Raw genomic sequence first — 23,157 nt, 5'->3', positions numbered from 1 at the left:
GATTCAGTCACAGATTTCAAACCTGGTTCTAACATCTATGTCACATCTCTTAAGTGCTTCTGTATTAAAAGTAAACAACACAATCCTTTTTACAAGATGATCATTTTTCACCATGCTGTCTGGGAAATATCAGTGCACACATCACATTAAGGAAATTCGGGACACAGACTGGACAGTTTTTGTTTCTGAATTTAGCTTGAACATCCAAATCTAGGGTAAAATCCCAAAAAGACCAACCTCACATAGAGTGATCTCTTTTGATTGGTTCGCAGGGATCCCGACCCGGAGCTCATGCTGTGGTTCATCATCTGTTCCCGCAGGTCATGGATTTTGGCCTCAAAACGCCCGTACTCTGCAAGACAAAATTAGAATGGATCAGGACTGACAGCCAGGTCAGAACTCAGGCTTCAGTGCATCCTGGGACGGAGGAGATTTATTTGAATTCATGATTATTCTCACTACAGTCATAGTACAAAGGAAGGAAGTGTGCTCAAGGGAAATTTGCACTTTAAATGTGGTTTTTGGATATCATTTTTATTGTGAGCTTAATACGGTATTTTATTTTGTATTAATAAAAAATACTGCAAATGTAAATTAAACTTTCGGTAGTTTACTAGATTTTTTTTCAAAAAAAGACAATAAGTCACAATATATATAATCGCAATACTTAAAGTCGAAATAATATTGTATTGTGATAAAATCGAATTGGGGGGCCTCTGGTCATTCCCACCCTTTGTATAAAGGGTGTATTGCTTTCTCTTTTTCTGACCATTTATATTTTTCCCATTTCTTAGCAAAAAAGTTATTAGAAAATATATGTTACTGTCTACATCTAGTTTACATTTCCCCAAACCTCGAGCGATATGTGCCAAACTGTATGTAACAAACTGTTTTTTGACATTAAGGGGGGACATCCCAGGTGTATGGGATAAGCCAAAAAATTACCAAGATTTAGACAGATGATCAACATGTTAGGGGAATTATGTACAAGGAAACAGATACAAGACATTTTCAAAATTTCTGAGGCAATACTTTGAGTTGCATCCACAGACGTCCACCATTAAACTGAAAATACACACATAATTCATTCCCAGCATCTCCTCTCAGTGATGTTTGAATCTGAGAACTAAATTGCTCTCAGCAAAGTAAAAGTGGATGTCAGGATGTGGAAACCTGTCACGCCGTTGACGAGTATGCTTTCCCCGACAGTGCGGTTACTAAGAGGATGGAAAAAGCTAATAACTTGAGGCATGGCTGGCTAATCTGTCACTTAGAAAGCTCAACCATTAAAGAGACGTGACATGCTCTTACATGACACAAGCAACCAGTGACTGCACAACCTGTATTTTAGTTTTAAACAAGGCAAGAAAAGACAAGATATATACTTTAAATACAGCTAAAACGACTGATTTTTTGTCATTTCATTTTATTTTTCAGTATCGTCAAAGAAAACCCATTGTAATTGTATACAAGCTGCAACACTTGCAACAAACTCTTCCATGTTTCTGACACTGATGTGCTTCTTCACCATCCCATCAGTTCCTTTACTTAAGAAACAAGACTAAGCATATAAATATACACCAAGAAAGGATATCTCCTTTCATACTGAATAACTGTCAACGAAATGCAAAATTGAAATCTTATATTACAAACTAAACATTGTACAGTATCTACTTTAAACTGAGCTTCTTTTTTCTGCCCACTTTACTCTAAAAAGGTTCTCACATACCTGTCTGCATGTTCACTTTGATGTTATATCCTCTAATGCTGTCGTCTCTGTCTTATACTGTGTTCCCCTGGTGTTCCTGCTGTCGTTTCTCTACACACAGTCCAATTCTGTGACTCTGCCGAGAGCAGCACTAAGTCAAGAAAGGGAAAAACCTCTCTCTCTCCTGTGGCTGCTCATAAGCAGTGCAGGGGCGGAGACAAACGGATGCACTAAACGGGGAGACTTGTTTGTTTTGTGTGTTGCTTATCAGATGTTAAATATATCTGATTATGCATCTGGAGTTGAGAGACGCATCTAACTGAAAAAAGAGATCTGTTAACCAACTTAAAATAATAACTTCAATTGGAAAAACATGAATGAATTACTTTTTCTCAACTAATTCTCCAAGTAGTTGTGTTAATCGAAATTGAGAGCTTGATTTCAAAAACCTTAATTCATTTTATGTGTTACAGAGTGAAGTAATTATTCTAAGTTTGCTAAAAAAAAATTCAGTGCTGCAATTGGACTTTCTAACCCACAGACCCTAGTTTGACCTCTGTTACATCACACATTCACACCCCTAAACCCTCAGCCTGGACACTGGCGTCCCTAAGGGCTGTGTTCTGAGTCCCCTTCTCTTTTCACTCTTTACCCATGACTATTGCCTGTACATACTTCCAACACTATTATCATGTTTGCATATGACACAATTGTGGTTGGGAGAAAATCAATCAATCATTTATTTATTTGTCACATGGAATTATACAAGGTACAGGTCCAGTGAAACATGATTTCATCAGCTCCTTTAACATGTGCTCTGTAATTTAGTTATTTTTTCATGCCCTTGCATTGCTGGATGCTGCTTTATAGTTGACTATGTTTCTGGGTTGCTCTAGTAATCCATGATTGCACTGTCCACACATCCTGACCATAACAAGGTGGACATCTGGTTATTTTTCCCTGACATGGGCAGTGCCACACATCATTCACCTCTGAGCCGTGTACAGCAGCGTTCCACTGCAGTGAACGGGACAAACCTCACAATCCAACCATCTAACCAGTACTTTGCTCCATGAGATTGACATATAGAAAAAGAGCCTCCTGGTGAAATGGCACTTTCCAAGATTTAGCCAGGTTTTAGTGAGTCAGTATCACAGTTCCTGATATCCTGTTGGAAACTGATGCAGCACAGAGGTTGTGCAGTTTATTTTCCAATGCCTGTGCAATTGCTGGCAGGATGCTATTCAGCTGGTGTCCTTCTCCATCTTTCCTTGATGTGTGCTAAAGTTTACATTTGACAGCACTGGCCTGGCTATTAACAGCAAGCTAGCTAGAAGTCAGCAGAAGGAGAGTTTACAGACTGGTGAGTTATTTTCCATATTTCGATGACTGACTAGGAGCAACCACCATCTAAAGCCAACCAAAACTTGCAAAATAGACATTAGAGCCCAAATTTAGGAGAGCTGACAGAAAGGCAGCTACAAATGCCCTACTCGGGAACAATAAACAACGTCATTCATCAACAGCGAAGATGAGCTTGTTAACAGGTAGGAGGTCTAGCACCTGGTAGCATGGTGCACTAACAACAACCTGGCCCTTACCACCAAGAGGACCATGGAGCTCATCCTGGATTTCAGGAGGACTTAAAATGTCACACTCACTTCCATCTGCATCAGCAGGATGAGGTTAAGCATCTCGCCAGTTTTCATTTTCTGGATATCCACATTTTTGAGGACCTATCTTGGATCTGCGATGCTTCAACCCTGGTCAAAAAGGCTCATCAGTGTCTTTTCTGAAGACAGACTTTCTTCAGATTCTGGAGAACTTCTACTGCTGCAACAACAACAGCATCCTCACCAACTTCATCACAGTATGGCATGACAACTGCACTGTCTCAGGCCAGAAAATACTGGTGGAAACTTTCTAATCTAGGTTTTCATTTCCTGGCATCTAGGTTGTCCAGTGCAAGCAGTGTCTGCAGAAGACGTGCTGCACAGACACCACTCACCCCAGCCACAGACTGTCTGCTTCCTCCCCTCAACTGCCACAGTGCTAAACTCTGTTACAACAACCCCAAAACACACACTTATAACTACACATGCACTTCATTCTCCATACTATACCAGCACTGCTTACTACGTCCATACTGTATATATCTAGTTCATTTATACTTACTGTTTATTACAAATTTGATTTATTCTTTAATTTATTCTGCATACATTACTTCGCATTTTACTGCTTTTTGTACGTCTGGTTAGATGCTAACCAGCATTTTTGTTTTTTTGTTTCTTTTTTTTGTTTTCTTTTCAACAAAGTTGAATCTAATCTAATCTAAGTTAGGGAGGAAGTTACTAGTTTTCCAGTGACAAGAAGAATTTATTTCCAGGCTTAAGATGGCCACTGTGTTTTGTGAAAGTATGCTTTATTTTTTGTTTTTTTTTTTGGCTTAAGTCACATTAGCCTGATTAGCGCATTGTGTGTGTGCGTGGCTGTGTAGGATGTCATAAGAAAAAAAACATGGTAAAACTCTAACTTCACAGATTCTATTAAAATATTAAATTAAAGTCATGATCATAATCTCATTTCCTTTGGCTCATTCAGCCTGTATTTAAAGAACTTTGCAAATTTAGTTGCCAATTACAAATAAAGACTAAACTTAACTCATGAGACATACAAAATCTGATTTAGCTCTTTTGAACTCTTTCTCTTTATTTAAACTGCAGATTGTTTAACATACCATTGTGTTTTTAGTCATCTTTTGTTAAAAATGAGTCGATATCCAGAGTCACCAGCTTCGTGTAAAAGCATTACATCACCCTGTTGGGGTTATTTTGCAATAGTGACCACTGTACATCATCTCACACACAATTTACATGTCCACTTATTAAAGACAAAGGCCAATGAGTGCTACATCAATAAGAAGTATGACTTCAACCCTGTCAAGCATTTGCACTTAATGAATTTGCAATGTGTCTGGAGGACTGTTGGTATGATGAGCATGCTGGCACCCAGGAGCCTCTGTCTGCTCCTTCCTGTGTTACTGAAGGCACAAGTCTGTCCTACACATTTGGAGACTTCTTCTGATATTACCATCACGTCACTTATGTTACGCTTTACAAAGGAAGGCATACTGCTCTGAAAACTGTGTAGGTTCAGGTTTACCCCTCGCACTATGCAGCAGGTATAATCCAGCGTTTCATATGGTATAGTTTTGGATTTGTTGAGGTTATATTATACTGACTGCTAAACCCTTTGACCAATGACCACCAAAATGTAACTGTTTGATCATTAAGTCCAAGTAGACATTTATGTCAAATTTGAAAATTTTGAATTTGAAATTCCCTCCAGGCATTCATTCATACAGTTAATAACATCTAACTTTGTTGGGAAACAGCGACCAATAAAATCAGCTGACAGCTAAACTGATCATTAAACAAAGGTATGCAATGAGAAAAACAAATACTTTATAGAGCCGATAGACTGAGCTGCAATAAATGAACAACTGTTCCTGCATGTACCGGTAATAACCTCCTCAAAACGTATACTTAAAAAAGGCACATCATTGTAATTACTTTTTCAAAGGGGAAGAAGAAAGGACAGTGTTTGAAGGTTCACAATCCAGGAGCACAAGAACAAAAGGTAAAGTCAGGAGGGTTTAAACGGTGCATGTGCAGTGGAGGAGTGAGAGTCAAACAGGCTGGGAGAGGAAAGGATCAGGTGTGCTTCAGAGGGTCAAACGCTCGGTGAGAAGAGGAGTGAACAGACTGTCTTTGATCACATTCACTCAGTGACTCTCACTGATGAGTGATGCTAAAGCTCAGTGCAGCCACAGGTGCCAACGGCACAAACCTGGTGCAGGAGAGCGGGCCCGTCGCGGTGAGCATAGAGCAAGTTCTGATGGGTGAGAAGAAAAAGCAGTTGTTAGATGCAGAGGGGTTCTCAGCCTGGTCAGTCAGCTGTGGGAAGTCAGCTCAGGCGGGATGAAGGCAACAAGAAGAAGTGAGTGAGATCGGAGCATTCGGAGCACTCTTGATTACAGATCAAGTCAAATAGCTTCGCAACTGATCTTTGCCACACGACTGAGGAGTCTCACGTCACATGAAGTCAGCCTGAGCTTCTAGGATGTAACATTTTTTTCAGCTCTCAAGATTTTTGGTTTGTTTTTAATTGACGTAGGTTTTGCCAATAATTGGACTGATGATCTAAGCATGAATCAAGAAATGTATAAAAGAAACCTCGAGTCCACAGATAAAACCTTTGACTTGAACATTTTAGATGAATGTTTAAGGTTTTAGATGTTAGAGAAAAATGACCTTGAGGTAGATACTTTAGAGGCAAACACCCACCCCTGCTCTCAGTATAACGGTCTGGACGGTTTGTGAGTCTGGCACCTCTGAGACATTGAAGGATCTCTGACTGCAGGGCACAGCCCTCCAGTAGATTCTGCTGCTGCTGACCTTAATCAGAGGAGGCACGGCACCAGTCAAAGCTGTCCGATCCACTACACGTTAACTTACAGAAGGTTGGCAGACAGTCTGGTACATTTGAATCAGCATGAACATGCCCTGCACAGGTTATTACAATCTACATACTGATATAACACGACAAAGAAATTAAACATGAGTAGAAGTTTGCTCATTTGTGGGAATGTAACCTGGTCAAAGGTTTTTGTAGGAAGGCTCCTGACATGGTTATCCACACAACAAAACTGAAAACCCCTTGTTGGCAAAAGTTGTGCATCTTGAGTTTTTATCCAGGAGATTTTATTACCAAAAAGAGCAACTGTGCGCGAATAGACTTGTGTCTTTTACAAGCTAAGAGAGCAACAACTATAGGATGGAAAGATGTGAACAAACCAAGCATTTATCAACACGTGTTGCTTTGGAAAAACTAACATATATTACAAAAGGAAAGCTGGCAGTTTTTGGAAATATATGAGGGAGCTTTGTGGACTTTTGGAAACAAAATGTTGATAAAGACCAATAAAACAGGAGTGGGGTTGGGGTAATCAGAAATAAGATACATTTTGTAGCCCACGTAATCTTCAAGATTTCTGTACATCGTAACTTCTGTGACAAAATCTGTTTTTTACTTCAAGTTTTTTATTTTTATTTTGTTTTGTTTTTTATGATATATAATAAATGCTGCCAAGACATTTTTTTATGTAATATCTGATATAATTTAAAAAAATCCAATAAAGATATTGTTAAAAAAAAGGGAGTTTGCGCTTTGAATCAGATCATATCATTATTAGTTTTCTAAATTCTTTTTAGATACTTTGTGTTGGGGCACCTGGTGGCTCAGTGGAAATAGCAGCGCCCCATAAACAGAGGTTGTATCCTCGCTGCAGCGACTGCAAGTTTGATTCTGGCCCCGGCCCTTTGCTGCATGTCACCCCCCCTTTCTCTCCCCCTTTCACTCTCAAACTGTCCTGTCCATTAATGGCAATAAAAGCCACAAAAAAACAATCTTAAAAGAAACTTGTGTCAGTAATAGGGTGTTTTCACAAGCAGGAAAGGTACAGTTCAGTTCAGTACTCATTTTTTTGCCTTTCTATCGTTAAAAGTTGTGGATGGTACCTTTTGCACATTTGGAACTGTCCCCATTTTTGGTCAGCCGAGATCTGCTTGAGGTACCTAACACACAGATGCGGTACTAAAAAGTGGAGCTGGAAACACTGCAGTCTGTTGATTTGTCAGTGGAGAATCAACACTATTCAACCGCTGTTCATATCGTGACAAGTTTTTCATCAGGAAACTATAACTATAAAATGGGAGGATGTTTCAAAAACACGTCTCTTGCTTTTAATTCTGCTGACACAATCTTCACCATATGTGAAAGGAGAATTATGCAGGATGCTTCCATTGTGGCTGCTTAACAGAGCTGTGATACTCAGGAGTATACGATAGTGATAACATGTGAATAAAGTGAAGAGTGAACCAGAAGGTGAGCCGTGATTGGCCTGATTAGAACCAAATCACTCAGTGGGTAGAGGAGACCTACTTCAGCACTGTCCTGTGTGTTAGCAGGACGTTCACACCACGGGGCTCCTGTGTTTGTACACTATCTTGCTTGTGCTGACTCACCTTCTGGCCTGTACTGGGCGATGATGGTGACCACCTGTCCTGCTCCTTTCAGCGCCGCTGCTGCCTGCTCGTGTGTGGCTCCTCGGAGGTCGATACCATTTACCTGGTTTAACAGTGAGGAAAAGTCACAGAATTATTCGGGTGGAATTTCTGCTTCATCTGACACAGTGCAATGACCTGAAACAAAAACAAGAGTACTTTATCCCACACCAGTGCAAATACATGGTAGCCTTTAAATGGAATCAGACTAAAGGTAAAGAAATATTTCATTCTTTTTAACCCTTCGGGACTGTTTGGCGCATTTTACGTACTTTTCATTCTTCCTCTTTTTTTTTATAACTCTGGCTGTTTTTATGCACATGGCATCATTTTTGTTTCTGATTGTTTACTTTTGTTTTTGTGTTCTGTTTCTGTGTTGCTTTACTCAGTTTAACACTCCAATGTGTTACACAGCTCTCCCCTCATTAGGCAGGTTTCCATTAACCCTCAAATTTCGCAAATTGAAATTGCAAATATAAAATACACCTAATGGAACATGTTAATTTCAAGAAAAAATAAAAAAAAGTTTTTATACTTGCATGAGTGGTATTTCAGGTGATTTGAAAAAGCTTAAGTCGCAAAAGCGCAATGGAAACACTTTTTTGGATTTCGTAGGTCACATGATGCTATGACTATGTACTTGTCAGTGGGAACTGGCTCCCTCATGATGCAGCAGAAGCTACAAGAGGTGTTACTACATCGCATAACTCTTTAACAGTTGAGCGGATCACGCAGAAGTTTTGAATCCACAATTCCTCTGTGAAATCGTTGACTATCACCTCCCAGAAATCCCTCGTATGGGGCCGCTCCCACATATAAGGGATTTTCCTTACCATTATCGCTCCATAACACGCCCACACCACCTTAGATTGGAAGTAATGACGCTAGTGCGGTGGCTGCAATAGAAATAAACCTGCTAATGTTTTGAACATCCATCACATGCTTCTTGGAATGTTATCACCAGAGGAGAAGTCACAGAACATCACTCAGTGGAAATGCAGTCATCTTGCAATTGTGTTTTATCTACATTTTGAAAATATCGTTTCAGCATATCTGTTATAAAAACCCATCTACAGTTAGTGTGGTGTTCTTTAGTGTTTGGGCATTTGAACAGTGGCACTAGACAAAGAGCCCCAATTATAAATGCAAAGGGAGTCACACTGAATATGTGTGTTAAAGAGATTGAAGAGTGTGTGATCAACAAGGGAGTAAGAAGCTATTGTTAGACTCCACAACCAGGCAGCTGTTGGAATATGAAATGCTTTCACTGAGGTGGGCTGAGCTGCAAATGAACAGCCACAGGGTGCCATGTTGATTTAATATCAGGATATACAATACCATGACACTACAACGCGAAGAGACAGTGTCATCCGTTGCACAGTGTGGCATTAGCGTGGGAGGCAAACTATTATAATTAACTACAATGAGGCGGAACAATCACTTCCTGCCCACTGTGCAGTCTGCGTATCAGCTGTCACTTCATACATCCTCATACATACATTCATTTTTATTAGTTGTGAATACTGTTAAACCTTTAATTGCAAAGCAGAAGTACAAGCTGTCATTCGCAGTGTCAAGATACAAAAGTTGTATTGCTCATAAAGGAAACTTAAATTTGCCTGTCACCCTATCCCCATGTTTTTGAGAGAAATCAAAGGTTTAAATATCACCACATTATTCAAATTATTCAACAGTTTACAGTGTTACACTGCTCAGAAGTATAGAGCACAGGTACAACAATGTGTGGAATTCAGAAGAAACCCTGGAACTGGAGGGACAATAAAACTAATCATATCCAAACGAGTGAACTGTGACAAACTCTTTTAAAGTCAAAAACATGAGGAGATATTTCTGTGGATAAACGTTATTCCGCATTACAGTCCGAATATTGTGTGTTTGGTTTGTTAACGTTGCAGAGACACTTGGAAAGCATCGTGTGATTTTGATGCTCTTCTAATCGGTCGTCAGCAGTCTGGATCTGTGTGCAGGCAATTGCACGTCACGCACAACAGCAAATATTGACATGTTTGTCATTCAGGAGGAAAAATCTGTTGCAGCTTCCTGACATCTTGTCAGCATCCCTCAATGACCACCAAAGTTTGGCCATCAGTCTGAATCATTGTGAGCATATTCCAAAGTAAATGATGATGCAAAGATGATGATGCTAAAATTACTTGCTTTGTCCAACATTTGATTAGCACTGCCTAGTTTGACATTTTCGACAAAATTCACGAGCAGTGATCGACAGCTGAGTAACAGACTTCTCGGTTCCAATTGTTTGTTTTCGTTCATGTGCAGTAAGGTCTCTAGAAGCACTAGGATGCAATAAAATTACCAACTTCAGTTTTAAACCCAAGCAAAAAGAACTTAAGCAGTGTTCAAAGTTATAGGATATAATATACAGGGTACCCCCAGGTTTCTCAAAGTTGAATTTAAGACTTTTTAATACCACCAAGAATTAAATTTAATGCCAACTTGAAGGCCATATTGGCAAACGTGTAAAGGATATAATGAAAAATCTGTTATGTTATTAATACTCACTTTCATACATGATTTGTATAGCTTTGTGAGGCGTGTGTCTTTAGTCTTCTGACATTTAATTAAAAAAAAATATATATTAATTTGTTCCAAGAGTTTAAACCCATCTCAGTGGTAGCAGCTCAGTTCAGCCAACGCTGCCAACGCCAATCACCTCAGCGAAAACGCTGACCTTCACGGACAGTCTGTTACAGCAAAATGCACACTGAGCAACATCACTGAGAGAGGACAAGAAAAACATTTAAGGCCTTTGTAAACTAAATTGAAGACTTTGTTGATGAATTTAAGACTTTTTAACGCCTTAAATTTGGGACTATGACATTTAAGGCTTTTCAAAACATTAAAGACCCAGTGGGTTCCATGATATAATGTCTCAAAAACGGGTTCTGAATGGGAGACCTAGGAATCACTTGAACTTTTAAGGCTGCAAAGCAGACCTTTTAACAAGATCAGCAAAAAATAAACTTACTAGTATTTACTAGATACACAATACACCTGATAATCCTGGAGAAATACTGCAGGGACAGAAATAAAGACCAGGCTGTTCATGTTTGGCCTTGAAAATGAATCTAGGCCAGTAGGACTATTACACACTCTATTAATATGCTGCGGAGGTTTAACAAGTCCATTGACTTAAAAGTAGATCTGCACTGAGAAAACCTTGCTCTTTCAAGTGTTCAAGTTTTGCTTTTTTTGTGATCACCACTGATATAAAGACAGGTGAGCGGGTTGGTTAAATTTGTATTTTAGACATCAGTTTTCTTGTGCTGCATTCAGACGCCTTTCAAAATGTATTTAACAATTAGAAACCTGAGCAACTTGATTTTTTACCAAAAACATGAGAAAAAAGGCGATGAGCAACTTGGCAAGAAATGCCGCACAAACTGCAAGAAATTGGTGAAAAGTGACAAGAAAATGACCTGGAAATTAGTTTAAAAAAAGGGGAAACAAAAAAAAAACCAAACAAACAATAAAAACTAGGTGGTAAAGTCCAGAAAACTATAACTAAATCTATATTATAATTTACTTATTTAATTAAATTTTATTATGATTACATATTTTAAAGTATTGGGCAGAAAAAAAATTATACAGCCTTTAAAAAAAAAAATCTGCGATTTTTAAAAAGGCCATTTTCTTCTTTTTTTTTTTTTTTTTTTTTTTTTTTTTTGCTTATTTTGACTTACTTTTTTTTCCCCAATTTACTGACTGGGCATTGTCCCATTAAGTTGCTCCTCATTTTCTGATCATGTTTTTTTAAAAGAATTAAAACCAGTTTGCTGATGTTTCAAAGGGTTAAAGAGCTTGTGTTTTGAGTTATGAAACACTTTATTCTCAATCAACAGGCCACACCTTTTCTATAACATATGAGCCAGAACTCCAAATCCAGATGGTGACTTGTCAATGAATGATTCTTTGGAGTGTTTTCTAACATGCGCATGTGTCTTGTATGTCTAAAATCAGGCTGAGGAGGCTCTTGCGTACTCACCGATAAGATCTGGTCACCTCGCCTCAGCTCTCCACTCAGGTCGGCGGGCCCTCCTGCCAGGATGAAGGACACAAAGATGCCCTCGCCGTCTTCGCCGCCCACGATGTTGAAGCCCAGGCCTGTGGAGCCTTTGTGGAGTACGACCTTCCTGGGTTCCCTGTAGAGACAGTTGAGATAGTACATCAGCTCGGGGGAGTCGGTGGGTTTCAGCATCTTCAGCTCGGGCCGCTGGAGAACACAGAGGTGGACAACAATCGCACGCTGCGTGGACAAAAGCCTCAGTGATGCTTCGCTCAGGCAACAGAGCTCAAAGACTGCTGGAGCTCCACAGGGGGATGGTGCTCTACTTTAGGATAACTTGTCCCCAATTCTGACGGAAAAGGAAACCTCGTCACATGCTTACACACACACACACACACACACACACACACACACACACACACACAGGCTTGCTTTCTCTCTCTTGCTCTCTCACAAACACACACACACTCCAGGATACATGCATGGGGTGTCTAAAAACATATAGTGATGGACATCAGTTCCCAGTTTACCAACTTAAATACAGACATAATTTAGGCCACAGAGTCTGATTTTAACCCTTAGGGACTGTTCGGTGCATTTTACACACTTTTGCTTTAGAATTGTCATTTTCGCTATTTTCCACCTTATTACATCTTGGTGCACTGACACAATCATTGACATATTCTTAAATGAAAAAAAAGTACTTTGTGGCTAGTATATTAAAAATAATTCATTTTTACATGGGTTGTTTGTCATGTAAAAACATAGTGGCGACATGACAAAAACAAAGTATTTAAAGGGTTACAATTATGAAAATTAATGAATATTTGATATTTATGATTAGGACTGATGCTGATTAAAAAACGAACTTCATGAAAGTATAAAATAATATTAATTTGTAATATTTTTATTGCATTTTGCATGCAATGTAATATCAGCATGTGTAATATTAAAGTGGACCCTGAGGGGTTAAAAATATTTGATTCAAGGCAGCCCATATGAAACTATATTTATTTTTTGGGACCAGTGTACACGAAGAGACACAAGTAGAGGAGAAACCTATTTTCTGATAACAGCATTTTTTCTTCTGCATTCTCAAACAGTGAGGATATCCAACTGCAGAAGACTGAAACCAAACTGTTTTGCATCTTGCAAAGTCCAACAATGTCATCATGAATGTAAGCAGCTTCCTGCCATCTGCTGGTCAATGCATAAACTGCAGGAGCATGACAGAGGCAGTCTGCCACTTCCTTGATGCTTCTTTCAGTCAAGCTGTTGAGTATTTGCTAAACTTTCTCTTATTCCACAGAAATACCAATTATGTGTCCTCTGTTGTCCACCAATTGCTTCACTAATTGCTTTCCACATTAAAACATTTGGGCTTTAACTGTAGCTTTTAAATAAAAAAAAATGTTGAGTATTTTCTTCTTTTTCATTTCTTTTTTCTTTTTCTTTTTTACTACATGTTTTTTTTTATTTATTTGAGGTTATTTTGTTTGTTTGCTTCTTATTTTGTGCTTTTTGATTACTAGGTTTTAATGACTTGCTAATTTGAATGTGAGGACTTTGTATAAGTGCTATGGGTTTCTTTTCTCTCCTGCACACTTAACTTCACTTTGTAATTTCACTGTGTAATATTTTATCCTCAACTTTGTGCAAAGAAACTAAACTAAACTTACTTGATGGTTTTAACGTGACAGAAAACTCAACAGTATGTACAAACTCGTGATGTTTAATGCTAAACTGCAGAAAGTTTTTCTGAGAGCAGCCTGTCTATGAATTCTAACCTTAAAATTGGCAGAATAAAACAAAACAACAGCTGATCAGCAGAGCTCCATGCTCTTGGTCCCCTGTCTCATAAAGTAAAGCCTGCTGCCAGAAATCTGGGACTAATATTTAACTTTGACCTAACTCTCCAACCGCATATCAATTTAAGTTCTGCTTCTTGCTTTTGAGAAACATCTCCAGAGTCAAATCAATACTCTCTCACCCAAACTTGGAAAAAGTACACCAGGCACTCTTTTTCTCCAGACTCGGCAAGTGTAACTCCCTCTTCTCTGGTATCAACAAAAGGTCACTCTCTCGCCTCCAGCTCATTCGGAACGCAGCAGCTCGGCTTCTTACTGGTTTTAACAGACGACATAACGTCATTCCAATCCTGGCTTTCCATCATGGGCTCCCTTTACTGATCACTTTTAAAGCTCGTCTGGCTCTCGCACCCGAGCTACATAACAGAAATGTTGACCCCTCATATAAGCCACTTCATAGCCTTAGATCCTCAGGTGGGGCCCTCTGGCTGTTCAAAAACCAAAACTTTAGTCTTAAGTTGGCCGTCAGCATCAGGGCCCCTCAGCTTGGAAAGACTGAGGAGATAAGGTTTGCAGAATTAATGACTTCTTTTAAATCGAAACACAAATGTAATGTTGTTTTTATTTATTTTATTTCTACTCTAAATGGTCATTTTATTGCATTTGTTGTTATTGGCCCTTTTTTTGTATTTATTTATATTGCCATTTGCGTCCTGCATTTTGCATTATTTATGCTTTTATTGAACGCTTCCCTGCTTTTGTCTTGCTGTTTTGTTTTGTTTGTCAGAACACTTTGTAAACAGTGTTTTTAAAGGTACTGTAACACAGTATCTGAGCACACACTAATTCAATTTTGATTCCCTGCACAATGAACTGACATTTGGTCTGAGTAGAAAAGAGTTTTGCAGAAAGTTGCAGTGGAACAGATGAAGGAATCGCTCATGCAGACAGCAGAAGTGACTTAATGTTTAGACTTTATATGTCTATCGTTCTGAGCACAATGTCTGTGAATAAAGCCATACTCTATGATCATTGATTATAAAACAAACACTCAGTGACTGGCGTATTGCTGTTGTTATAGCTGCATTGTTCACAAGAGACACTAAATCAACCCCCTACGGTAAATGCATGATTAATCACGGAACATTATAAACATGAATAATAGGATACAATAATTCATCTACATCTGAAAAACAGCAGTTAACTTTGGTGGTTCAACTCCGTCTTGTTTCTGACTTTTTCATAGTCTGACATAAATATCTGTGTGCTGTGACCCTTAACTTATGTAGCCCAGGATGTACATGTAGGGTACAGATTTAGGATCAAAGCGGAGAATACCGCTTTGTTTATCTTGCAAGGAAAACATTCAACTGAGCTGCTGTATTTGTAAGAAATAGTGCTGTGAAGACGAGTGAAACAAATATTAATCACCAAGTAGTTTAATTATCAAAATTATGTTAGTAGACTCATTGAGTCTCGTATATGAGGATGGCAACTCTCTCTAGCTCATCTGAGCAGTTTAGAAACACAAGCTGTGTGGTGCTGTATTATCATGCACATCACAACCTTCAAACAACTGAAATCTCCACAAAGAGGAGACCCTCTCAGTTACTCAGCTCAATTTTTAACAGTTTACAGGTTGGAATAGATTCATTTATTCCGTTTTTTAAAATTTTTATACATTTTGTTAAGTGTTAACAAAAAAACCCATTAAAACCCATTTTTATTGATTTCCTTTTATGTTATGTTGTCTATTTTAATTCATCATTTTTTGTTAATTGATCTTTTGATTTATTCTTTTATTTTGTCTTGATCTTGTGTTTAATTCTATTATTAGTGCTATTATTTCTGTTTTTACGGCTTATATTCTTTGAACTGCATTTACTCTTATTAGTATGGGTGTTATTGTTATTTTTGTATTGTAATTGTTTCTCTCTTGTTTAACTGTACTTTAAATTTCGTCTGGCCTTAGTTTGGCATTACTGTTTCGCTCTTATAGTTATGTTGTCTCTGCAAGAAACCCTTGTTGCTTCTGCTTTACCTTGTTTGTCAAAGCACAAACAAAGTTATTTCTATAAAACATCTTTTGAGATGAAGTGATTTAATATTTTTATAGCTGGACTGTTCATTAGGGGAGCTACTGTAATATACAGTATATAACATTTGGATATACAGTGGACCACAGTCTCAAGAGTGCAGAGTGCAGAGCATACTCTGGGCACAGTCAGAGCAGCAGAACACCAGGCGCAGTGAAAGTGAAAGTTCATTTCTAATTGCGCTTGGTCTTAAAGTTTGCATTCAATGGCTCTGAAATCTTTGATAACATGTTTAAACCCGTAAATAATGCTCCTAAAATATTCTGGTAATATTCTGGTAATATAAAATGATTAAAAAGAAATCTAACCAGAACAGAGTACATCGGCTCTACAAATGATGATACATTTTCAAAATATCAATCAAAATCTTGTTTCTAATACAACTAAAAAGAAAGAAAAGCATCAAAGAGAAACAACAATGAATAAGTTGAAAATTAATTTTAAAGGGGTTGATTTTTCTGCATCGCAAATACTCTATAATCAAAAGAATACATTTTTAAAGGTGGTTGCTCATCTAATTTAACGCTACAGTTGATTTTAAGCTCAGTTCTGCTTTGCTAAGAGCTCAGCTCGGCTTCTTTATGACTCACTCTCAGAACTGTCAGTAGAGGCTCCTTATCTCGTGATCTTTGGTTTGCCCACAGTTTCAGACATGTGGTTCACTGTATAATAGATCAGTCATAGGGAAACGCACTTAGAACTCATTTTGACTCAAATTCACTTTACACGAAAAAGAAACTGTCTGGGGACTGTGCTACCATGGCAACAGCACAGAACCAAGAAACTCATCAGCTGAACAAAGCTGGGTCAAAGAGTCAGGTTAAACAGTAGAAGGAACGTTTTGTTTCATTCATACAAGCAGAGCAATAAAAAATGTATTTGGACATGGCAGGCAGCAATATGGCCCAGTTTTTTGTGGATATATGAACACAGAGAGGTGGTATGCGGTTAGTGTTTGGCACTGGTATGTGGTTGGGGAACGAAGTTAAAAGAATTTGGTTAGTAAAAGTGTTAAACGATAACAAATAAGGTCACTCATCATCTTGGCAGCATGCAAACCCTTTGCAGTGTCACATTTATGAACAAACCGGTTCATGACTTTCTTTTTCTTTTCGGTTGCTTTCCATTTTGCTAACATGGCCACTGCTTCCATCACTCACATCTAAGCTCCACCAATCGAGGGAGAGAGACAGAGATGCGGGGATGGAGGGATTGTATTCACCAAACTGGACATTCATCAGCATCATGTTGGGGAGATGCATTTGTCAGTACACACAGCATCTGTCCTCTGACGTAAAGAAATGGAAACGGTCGTAAAGAAAAAGACCTGAGGCTGTATTCACAAGGTAACCAATAACCTTCCTAGTTATTAAATTCTAAGAGAAGTCCCAAAATTAGGATGCTTTCTAAGAATTTTCCCTGAAAGTTAAAGGGATAGTTCACCCCAAAATGAAAATCCAGTCATTATCCACTCACCCTCATGCCGCTGGAAAGACAGGATAAGTTTTAAAGTCCACAAAACACTGCTGGAGTTTTGTGGCGAAAAGGTGTTGTACTCATCTCCCAGACAACTGAAAAAAATGGTTCAAATGTTTAAAAAAATGCATAATAAAACCACAAAATGTCTCTATACTGCTCATCTGAAGTAATCCAAGTGCCCTGAAGCCCTGGCATGCCAAGTTGTTTTAAAAAACATCATGGATTTTAGCCTTGTTGTAGCCTATAGCCTGAAGCTCCTGGTGTGGTAGCTGTGTTCACATATGCGCGCTTGTGCAACACAAACAAAAGCTTGCGGTATCTGCATGCCAGTGTTTACATGCTACCCTGAAGCCTCCCCGACACACACACCTTTTCCTGTGAAACTCCAGCAGTGTTTCGTGGACTATAAATCTTCATCTGACTTTCCATTGGCATGAGGGTGAGTAGATAATGACTGAATTTTTATTTTTTGATGAATTATCCCTTTAAGACTATATCCTGGTAAAGACAAAGGTTATTCACAAAGCATCTTAGCGCTTATGAGAGCTACTAAGGTTAACAAAAAAAAAAGACTGTTAGAAGTAGGTAGGAGGACTTTTAAGAGGCTTAAGAGTTTAAGGAAACACAAAAAGTTAGGAGAAATGTTCTCCAAATGCTTAACATGTGATTTAATGAAATGCCACATATTAGATGGTGCAGAGAGAATGTCTGTGGTTGATCTCATTAGAGATGTACCATCTCCCACCCCAATGCCCTCTCACAGTCTCATATTGTGATGCAGTTCATTTCATTTCCACTGGGTGTCCACACCTTGCAGGCTCACAAAAAGGCAACTAATCACATCCGTGAAAAGAATGTGCCATACCGAGCAACAGGATCAACCACATCTCATCAATAAGATAAATCTCTCTGTCCTAACCTTTCCTAAATCACTCCTAAGCTATGACTCCTTACTAAAAGATTTAGACCACGTTTAGAGTTCTCAGAGCCCCTCAAGTCCTACACCAATTATAGATGTAGTGGTGTGTACGGTTGTCTGACAAATTACACACAGAAAATTAAAATCTGCTATAAATGCCCATTTTCTAAACTGCTTGTGAAAGGCTGCAGTTCTTGGGAGCATATTGCAGAATTTATATTATTGATTGTGCAGCTATGTAGGGCAAATATTTGGTGCCCTTGTGCTGAAAACAAAAGCTTTTGGGCTGAAAAAGCAATGTTGCATAAATGTTTTTATAAAAAAAAAAAAAAAAAAAAATGATTGAGATTATTAACATATATGATGATTATATGTCATGAAAAAACTTTCATTAAAACAGTAGTAGAAAGTAACTAAGTACATTTACTCAAGCACTGCACTAAATTAAATTTTAAGGCACTTGTACTTTGCTTAAGTATTTCCATTTCATGCTACTTTATACATACTTTGCCATTAAAAATTCAGAAATATGATTATTTTTTCTTCACTACCTTTATTTGGAAATGTTAGTTACTAGTTACTTTTAAGAGTGGGGAATCTATACATCTGTGTCACAATATTTTGCGTGGCAATACTGTATCGCTACACAAATGCCTAGTATCAATTTTATATTATGGAAATTATTAATATTGCAACAGAGTTCCTGCAGCTTAAGGCAAGTTAGATTTAAGACTTTCTGATACTTTTTAATGCCACTCGGATTGAAGTTTAAGACTGATTTTAGAATAACCAAAATTGAAGACGTTAAAAGAGAAGTTCAAAGTAGCCACCCCTTCAGCAGCTACAACATTAAAATGATTCATGTATACGTAATTATAGTAATACAATAATATAATTACAATTTCTCTGAAACAGACCATTCTTTTGTACTTTCACCCAGACCAAAAAAGCAAACTACAAATGACTTGCGTGATTGGCTGGATCTGAAAAAGTAGGTTTTACATCCAATCATTGTAATTATTATAAGAAATAAATTGTTGTAATAAATTGTGGTGGAGTCCACTATGTCTGAGACCAAGACAAGACTAAGTCATAATGCGTTCAATTCCGAGACGAGGCTGATACCCAAAGTGGTCCCTATACTGGTCTCAAGACCACCTTGGGTCTCGAGTACTACAACACTAGCTCCTGCTTATCAGAGCCTTGAAGAGAGAGAGGAAAGTGGAGGAAAGAAAGGCATGCTAGCTTGAGAAAAGAACATACTGATGTGTTTTGGGGGGGGGGTCAGAAGAGAGACCAAGCAAATGAGTGGACGAGGACAAAGAAAAAAAAAAAGAACAAAAACAGAACAGGTGGATATAAAGGAAGGTAATATGGCATGCAGTTCATGTGGAGGGATGGGACACAGTGGCAGAGAGCAGAGAGGTGGTGCTGATGGCGGTGGAGGAAAAGTACCTGGTGAAGTCCGAGTCAGGGAACAGGCTTAAGTGATATGGGAGGGGGGCGGAGTGGAGGAGGCTTTTGTCGCACTCCACAGGGGAATAGTGTCGGGGGGAGGGTGCTTTGTCACATAGTTTGTTCACAGTGCTGTAAACTGGCTCAGGAGGCCTATAGTGGAGTGAGAGACAAGAGCAGAGAAGTTAGTGTCCAGAGACCGAGGCGGGGGAGAAGAGTGGGGGCTACACAGAGACGATGGAGGCACACAGATAAAAACGGAAATAAAGCAGGAACAGGAGGAAGTACTGGAAATGGTGGGAATGGCTGATGATTCTCTCTGTTTAACACACAAAAGCTCATCTTGAAAAAAACAAAAGCATTCAAGTTTGCTCATTTCCTGTCACAAACAGCATCATATATTGAACAACCACTTGTGGCTACTAACAATTATTTTCATTACCCACTGATATGTCTGAATAATGTGTTTTGATAGGCTGACTGATTGCTGATTTCACAGCCCAAAGAGACATCTTCAGATAGATTTTTTTCCTGACCTCCAAGCCTAAAAGCCAAAAATATTCTGTTTGTAATGAAAAGAGCAGAGAAAACTGTCACACTTAACCCTGTGAAACCTGGAGCCCCAACGCTTTTCTTGACTGCTTTCAGACTCCTTTCACAAGTAACCTTTGGACCCTGAGCAAATTGGTGTGATTAAAAAAGAAAAAAAAGAAAATGTGGAGAAAGGGGCAATGGACAACTTGGTAAGAAATGTTCCACAAACTGCAAGAAAATAGAATTTAGAAAATTATTTATAAAAAGCTGGGAAAATTTCTCAGGCTAAAAGGAAAATGCTGGGTAAAAACTATATTTACAGCTAACTGTCATACTTGCATATTTGAAATTATTTAAAAAAATACATTATAATTCTTTAAGATTTTTTTTAGTTTTCTATTTATGTATATATTAATATATAATATATAAAAATGTGGTAATTTTCTTGTTTTTATTTTACTGATTTCTTGCTAATTTGTGGCTCATTTTTTATTTTGCTGCTCATTGCCTGCTTCTCATGTTTTCTTAAGAAATCAGGCGAATTTGCTCAGGTTTCAAAGGGTTAACCCACAGCAATTTCTCCCTAGAGTAGCTTTGCTGTACTTTATATTCTTACAGTGTAAGGAAATTGGCAACTTGCAAAGCTACGCTTTCAAAGTAGCTTCCCCAACACTGGTTACAGTCACTGACACAATATGTTAGTCTGGTAAGGACGTTTATCTTAATTTAAAGAATATTGTCAATCTCCTTTGATTACTTATTATAAATGCAACTTTGTTTCTATAAGATTGATTGTCTAATTCATTCTTTCAAATGTTATTTTTCACCCTTTCATGTGTTTGCATGCTCAGCAGACAGAGCGATCTGTAGGAGACGCTCTTAAACAACAAATTTTAAAATGTCCATTCTGCTAATTCAAACAGGGAATGATCGTATAATCATAAGCATGCATGCTAACATTTCAAAAAGTCATCATTTATATATTTTCTGGATAATGAAAACATTTTTTGTCTGAGGAGAGAGATTTAGGGAGAAACATTCAACAGTAATTCAGATTTTAATCATAACATTTAGTCAGGCATAATGGCTTCATGCTTAAAATAAGTGCCATTTTTATTTATAACAATTCCTTGTGACCAAAAATTTTTTTTTTAAAAGTATAAACATGCGATGACAAACGTGCAAGAGCATGCAGTGGGTGACTGGGGATGCTAAATGTCTCACCTCAACTGGAAGTGCTGGGAATCAAACCTGTGACCCTCCCCATCATCAAGCGAGGGATTTCTAATAGGATGGAGAAGGTAAACTTTTGATAATCAACCACCGAAAAACATCTTTGATCATAAAATGCTATTATTTTGCAATTAAATTTTTTACACATTACAACACTTATGAAAGACACACTCGGGGGCATGCTACACCAAACAAAACGAGGCAGCTGAACACAGAAAAAGCCACGTCCTTCAAAGTAATGAAGTCAATGTCCATTACAGGGACCCATCAACAGCATCATCACTGCACATCAGAGTGTGTCGGCTCCTAAACAGCACGCCTGCGTTGAGAGGCATCTGCTACGGACACACTGCCGATCCATGTCGCTGGTTAAACATTCAGCGAGCGCTCAGTGTGTGCACGTCTGCTGTTTGTGAACTGATGTGGACTCACATGTGTTAACTGGAGCATGCCGTACAGTGTGTGAGTTTGGAAAGGAGTCATTTATGCAGAATGTGTGTGCGTATGTGTGTGTGTGTGTGATCTGTTGATGTGAGGCAATGGAATGAGCTGGATGAAGAACTCAGGCAATGTGCAAACTACTCGTTTTAAGAAGATGCACGAGAACATTACTTTACAGAGGTATAAGAAGGGAGGTAAGGCTTTAAAAAATGTCTGTAAAATTAATAGCAAAGTTCTGTAAAATCATTTCATCCTAAAACTGTAAATAGAAAAACAATGAAACAAAACTGTTAATTTTACAGTAAAAATATGCTGAAATAATTGTATTTATTTGTAGAATTTATAGATAACTGTAGGTTTTTTTGTTTTTTTTACAGAAAGAAGTTGTATTAAATTTTAAAATGTAATGTAAGATGCAATTTCTTATCAATCTATCTATCTATCTATCTATCTATCTATCGATCTAAGATTAAATGGAAATACTGTAGGTTGTGTCTACACACCATGTCATTTACACTCATAAACACACCTGCACACAGTGTTGCATGGACTGGACTTATGATGTCACTGTTCAGCCTGCCTTAAGCCCACTGCAGCACATCACCAGCACAAACACATTTCTCTCCTCTTCCTCCTGTGTTCTCGTTCTCTGTGACCAACTGTTTTGTGTTTGCATCCTGTTCAAACATGAAGACATCTTCACCAAGCAGCTCTGTCCCTTCTGGCACTGCAGCTGAAGAGAGACATGTAGACTTCAAGCTATCTGGTATCATCATAATAACAGCTACACACTATCGCCCTTCTTAACATTTAACCCTTTGAAACCTGGAGCGACATCAATCTCCTTGTGTTACTTTTAGATGTCTTTTACTAGTATTTAAACCTTTGAATTGAATTTGAATCCTGTGTGAATTTTTCCGATTTCTTCTATGGGGAAAAAAAATGAAAATGAGCACTTTGGTAAGAAATGTTCCAGAAATTGAAAAAAAAAAAGAAATCATAGATTTAAAAAAAATATATATATATAAAATAATTGAAATTATGTAGGAAAAAAGTAAGGGAAAAACTAAAATTAAAATTATCATAATTACATATTTTTGTTACAAAATTATTTGAATGTTTAAGCACCTTTTTGAAGACAATTTCTTTGTTGATTTCTTAAATCTTCTTTTTGGGAGGGTTTGTGTTAATTGGTTTTGTTGCAGTTTTTTCAAACCAATTTTCGGGTAATTTTCATGTATTTTTTTTTTTTTACTAATTTCTTGAAAATGATCGGGTCATTTCTTTATTTTGTTGCTCTTTGCTTTCTTCTCA

At 38.0% G+C, this 23,157-nt stretch overlaps 1 protein-coding gene across 39 annotated transcripts in view; it reads right to left on the bottom strand.

The window, feature by feature from the left end:
• dlg2 (discs, large homolog 2 (Drosophila)) overlaps window positions 1-23,157 on the bottom strand; it is a 259,394-nt gene that overhangs the window by 17,462 nt on the left and 218,775 nt on the right. For 25 of the 39 annotated variants that reach the window (XM_088088562.1, XM_088088568.1, XM_088088566.1 and 22 more), the window contains 6 exons: window positions 21,394-21,453; window positions 19,636-19,788; window positions 11,858-12,014; window positions 7,795-7,897; window positions 5,558-5,602; window positions 238-352 (listed from right to left, as the gene is read on the bottom strand). In XM_088088562.1, the coding sequence (XP_087944688.1) occupies window positions 238-352; window positions 5,558-5,602; window positions 7,795-7,897; window positions 11,858-12,014; window positions 19,636-19,788; window positions 21,394-21,453 (633 nt within the window). The remainder of the gene's footprint in view (window positions 1-237; window positions 353-5,557; window positions 5,603-7,794; window positions 7,898-11,857; window positions 12,015-19,635; window positions 19,789-21,393; window positions 21,454-23,157) is intronic. The other 14 variants (XM_088088567.1, XM_088088570.1, XM_088088577.1 and 11 more) reach the window with 5 other exon arrangements.

The sequence above is a fragment of the Plectropomus leopardus genome, chromosome 15, assembly GCF_026936395.1.
Source record: "Plectropomus leopardus strain MGB_pleo_1.0 chromosome 15, ASM2693639v1, whole genome shotgun sequence".
Classification (NCBI taxonomy): Eukaryota; Metazoa; Chordata; class Actinopteri; order Perciformes; family Serranidae; genus Plectropomus; species Plectropomus leopardus.
The sequence above is the reverse complement of the archived record's forward strand: the minus strand, read 5'-3'. Positions and strand labels throughout refer to the sequence as shown.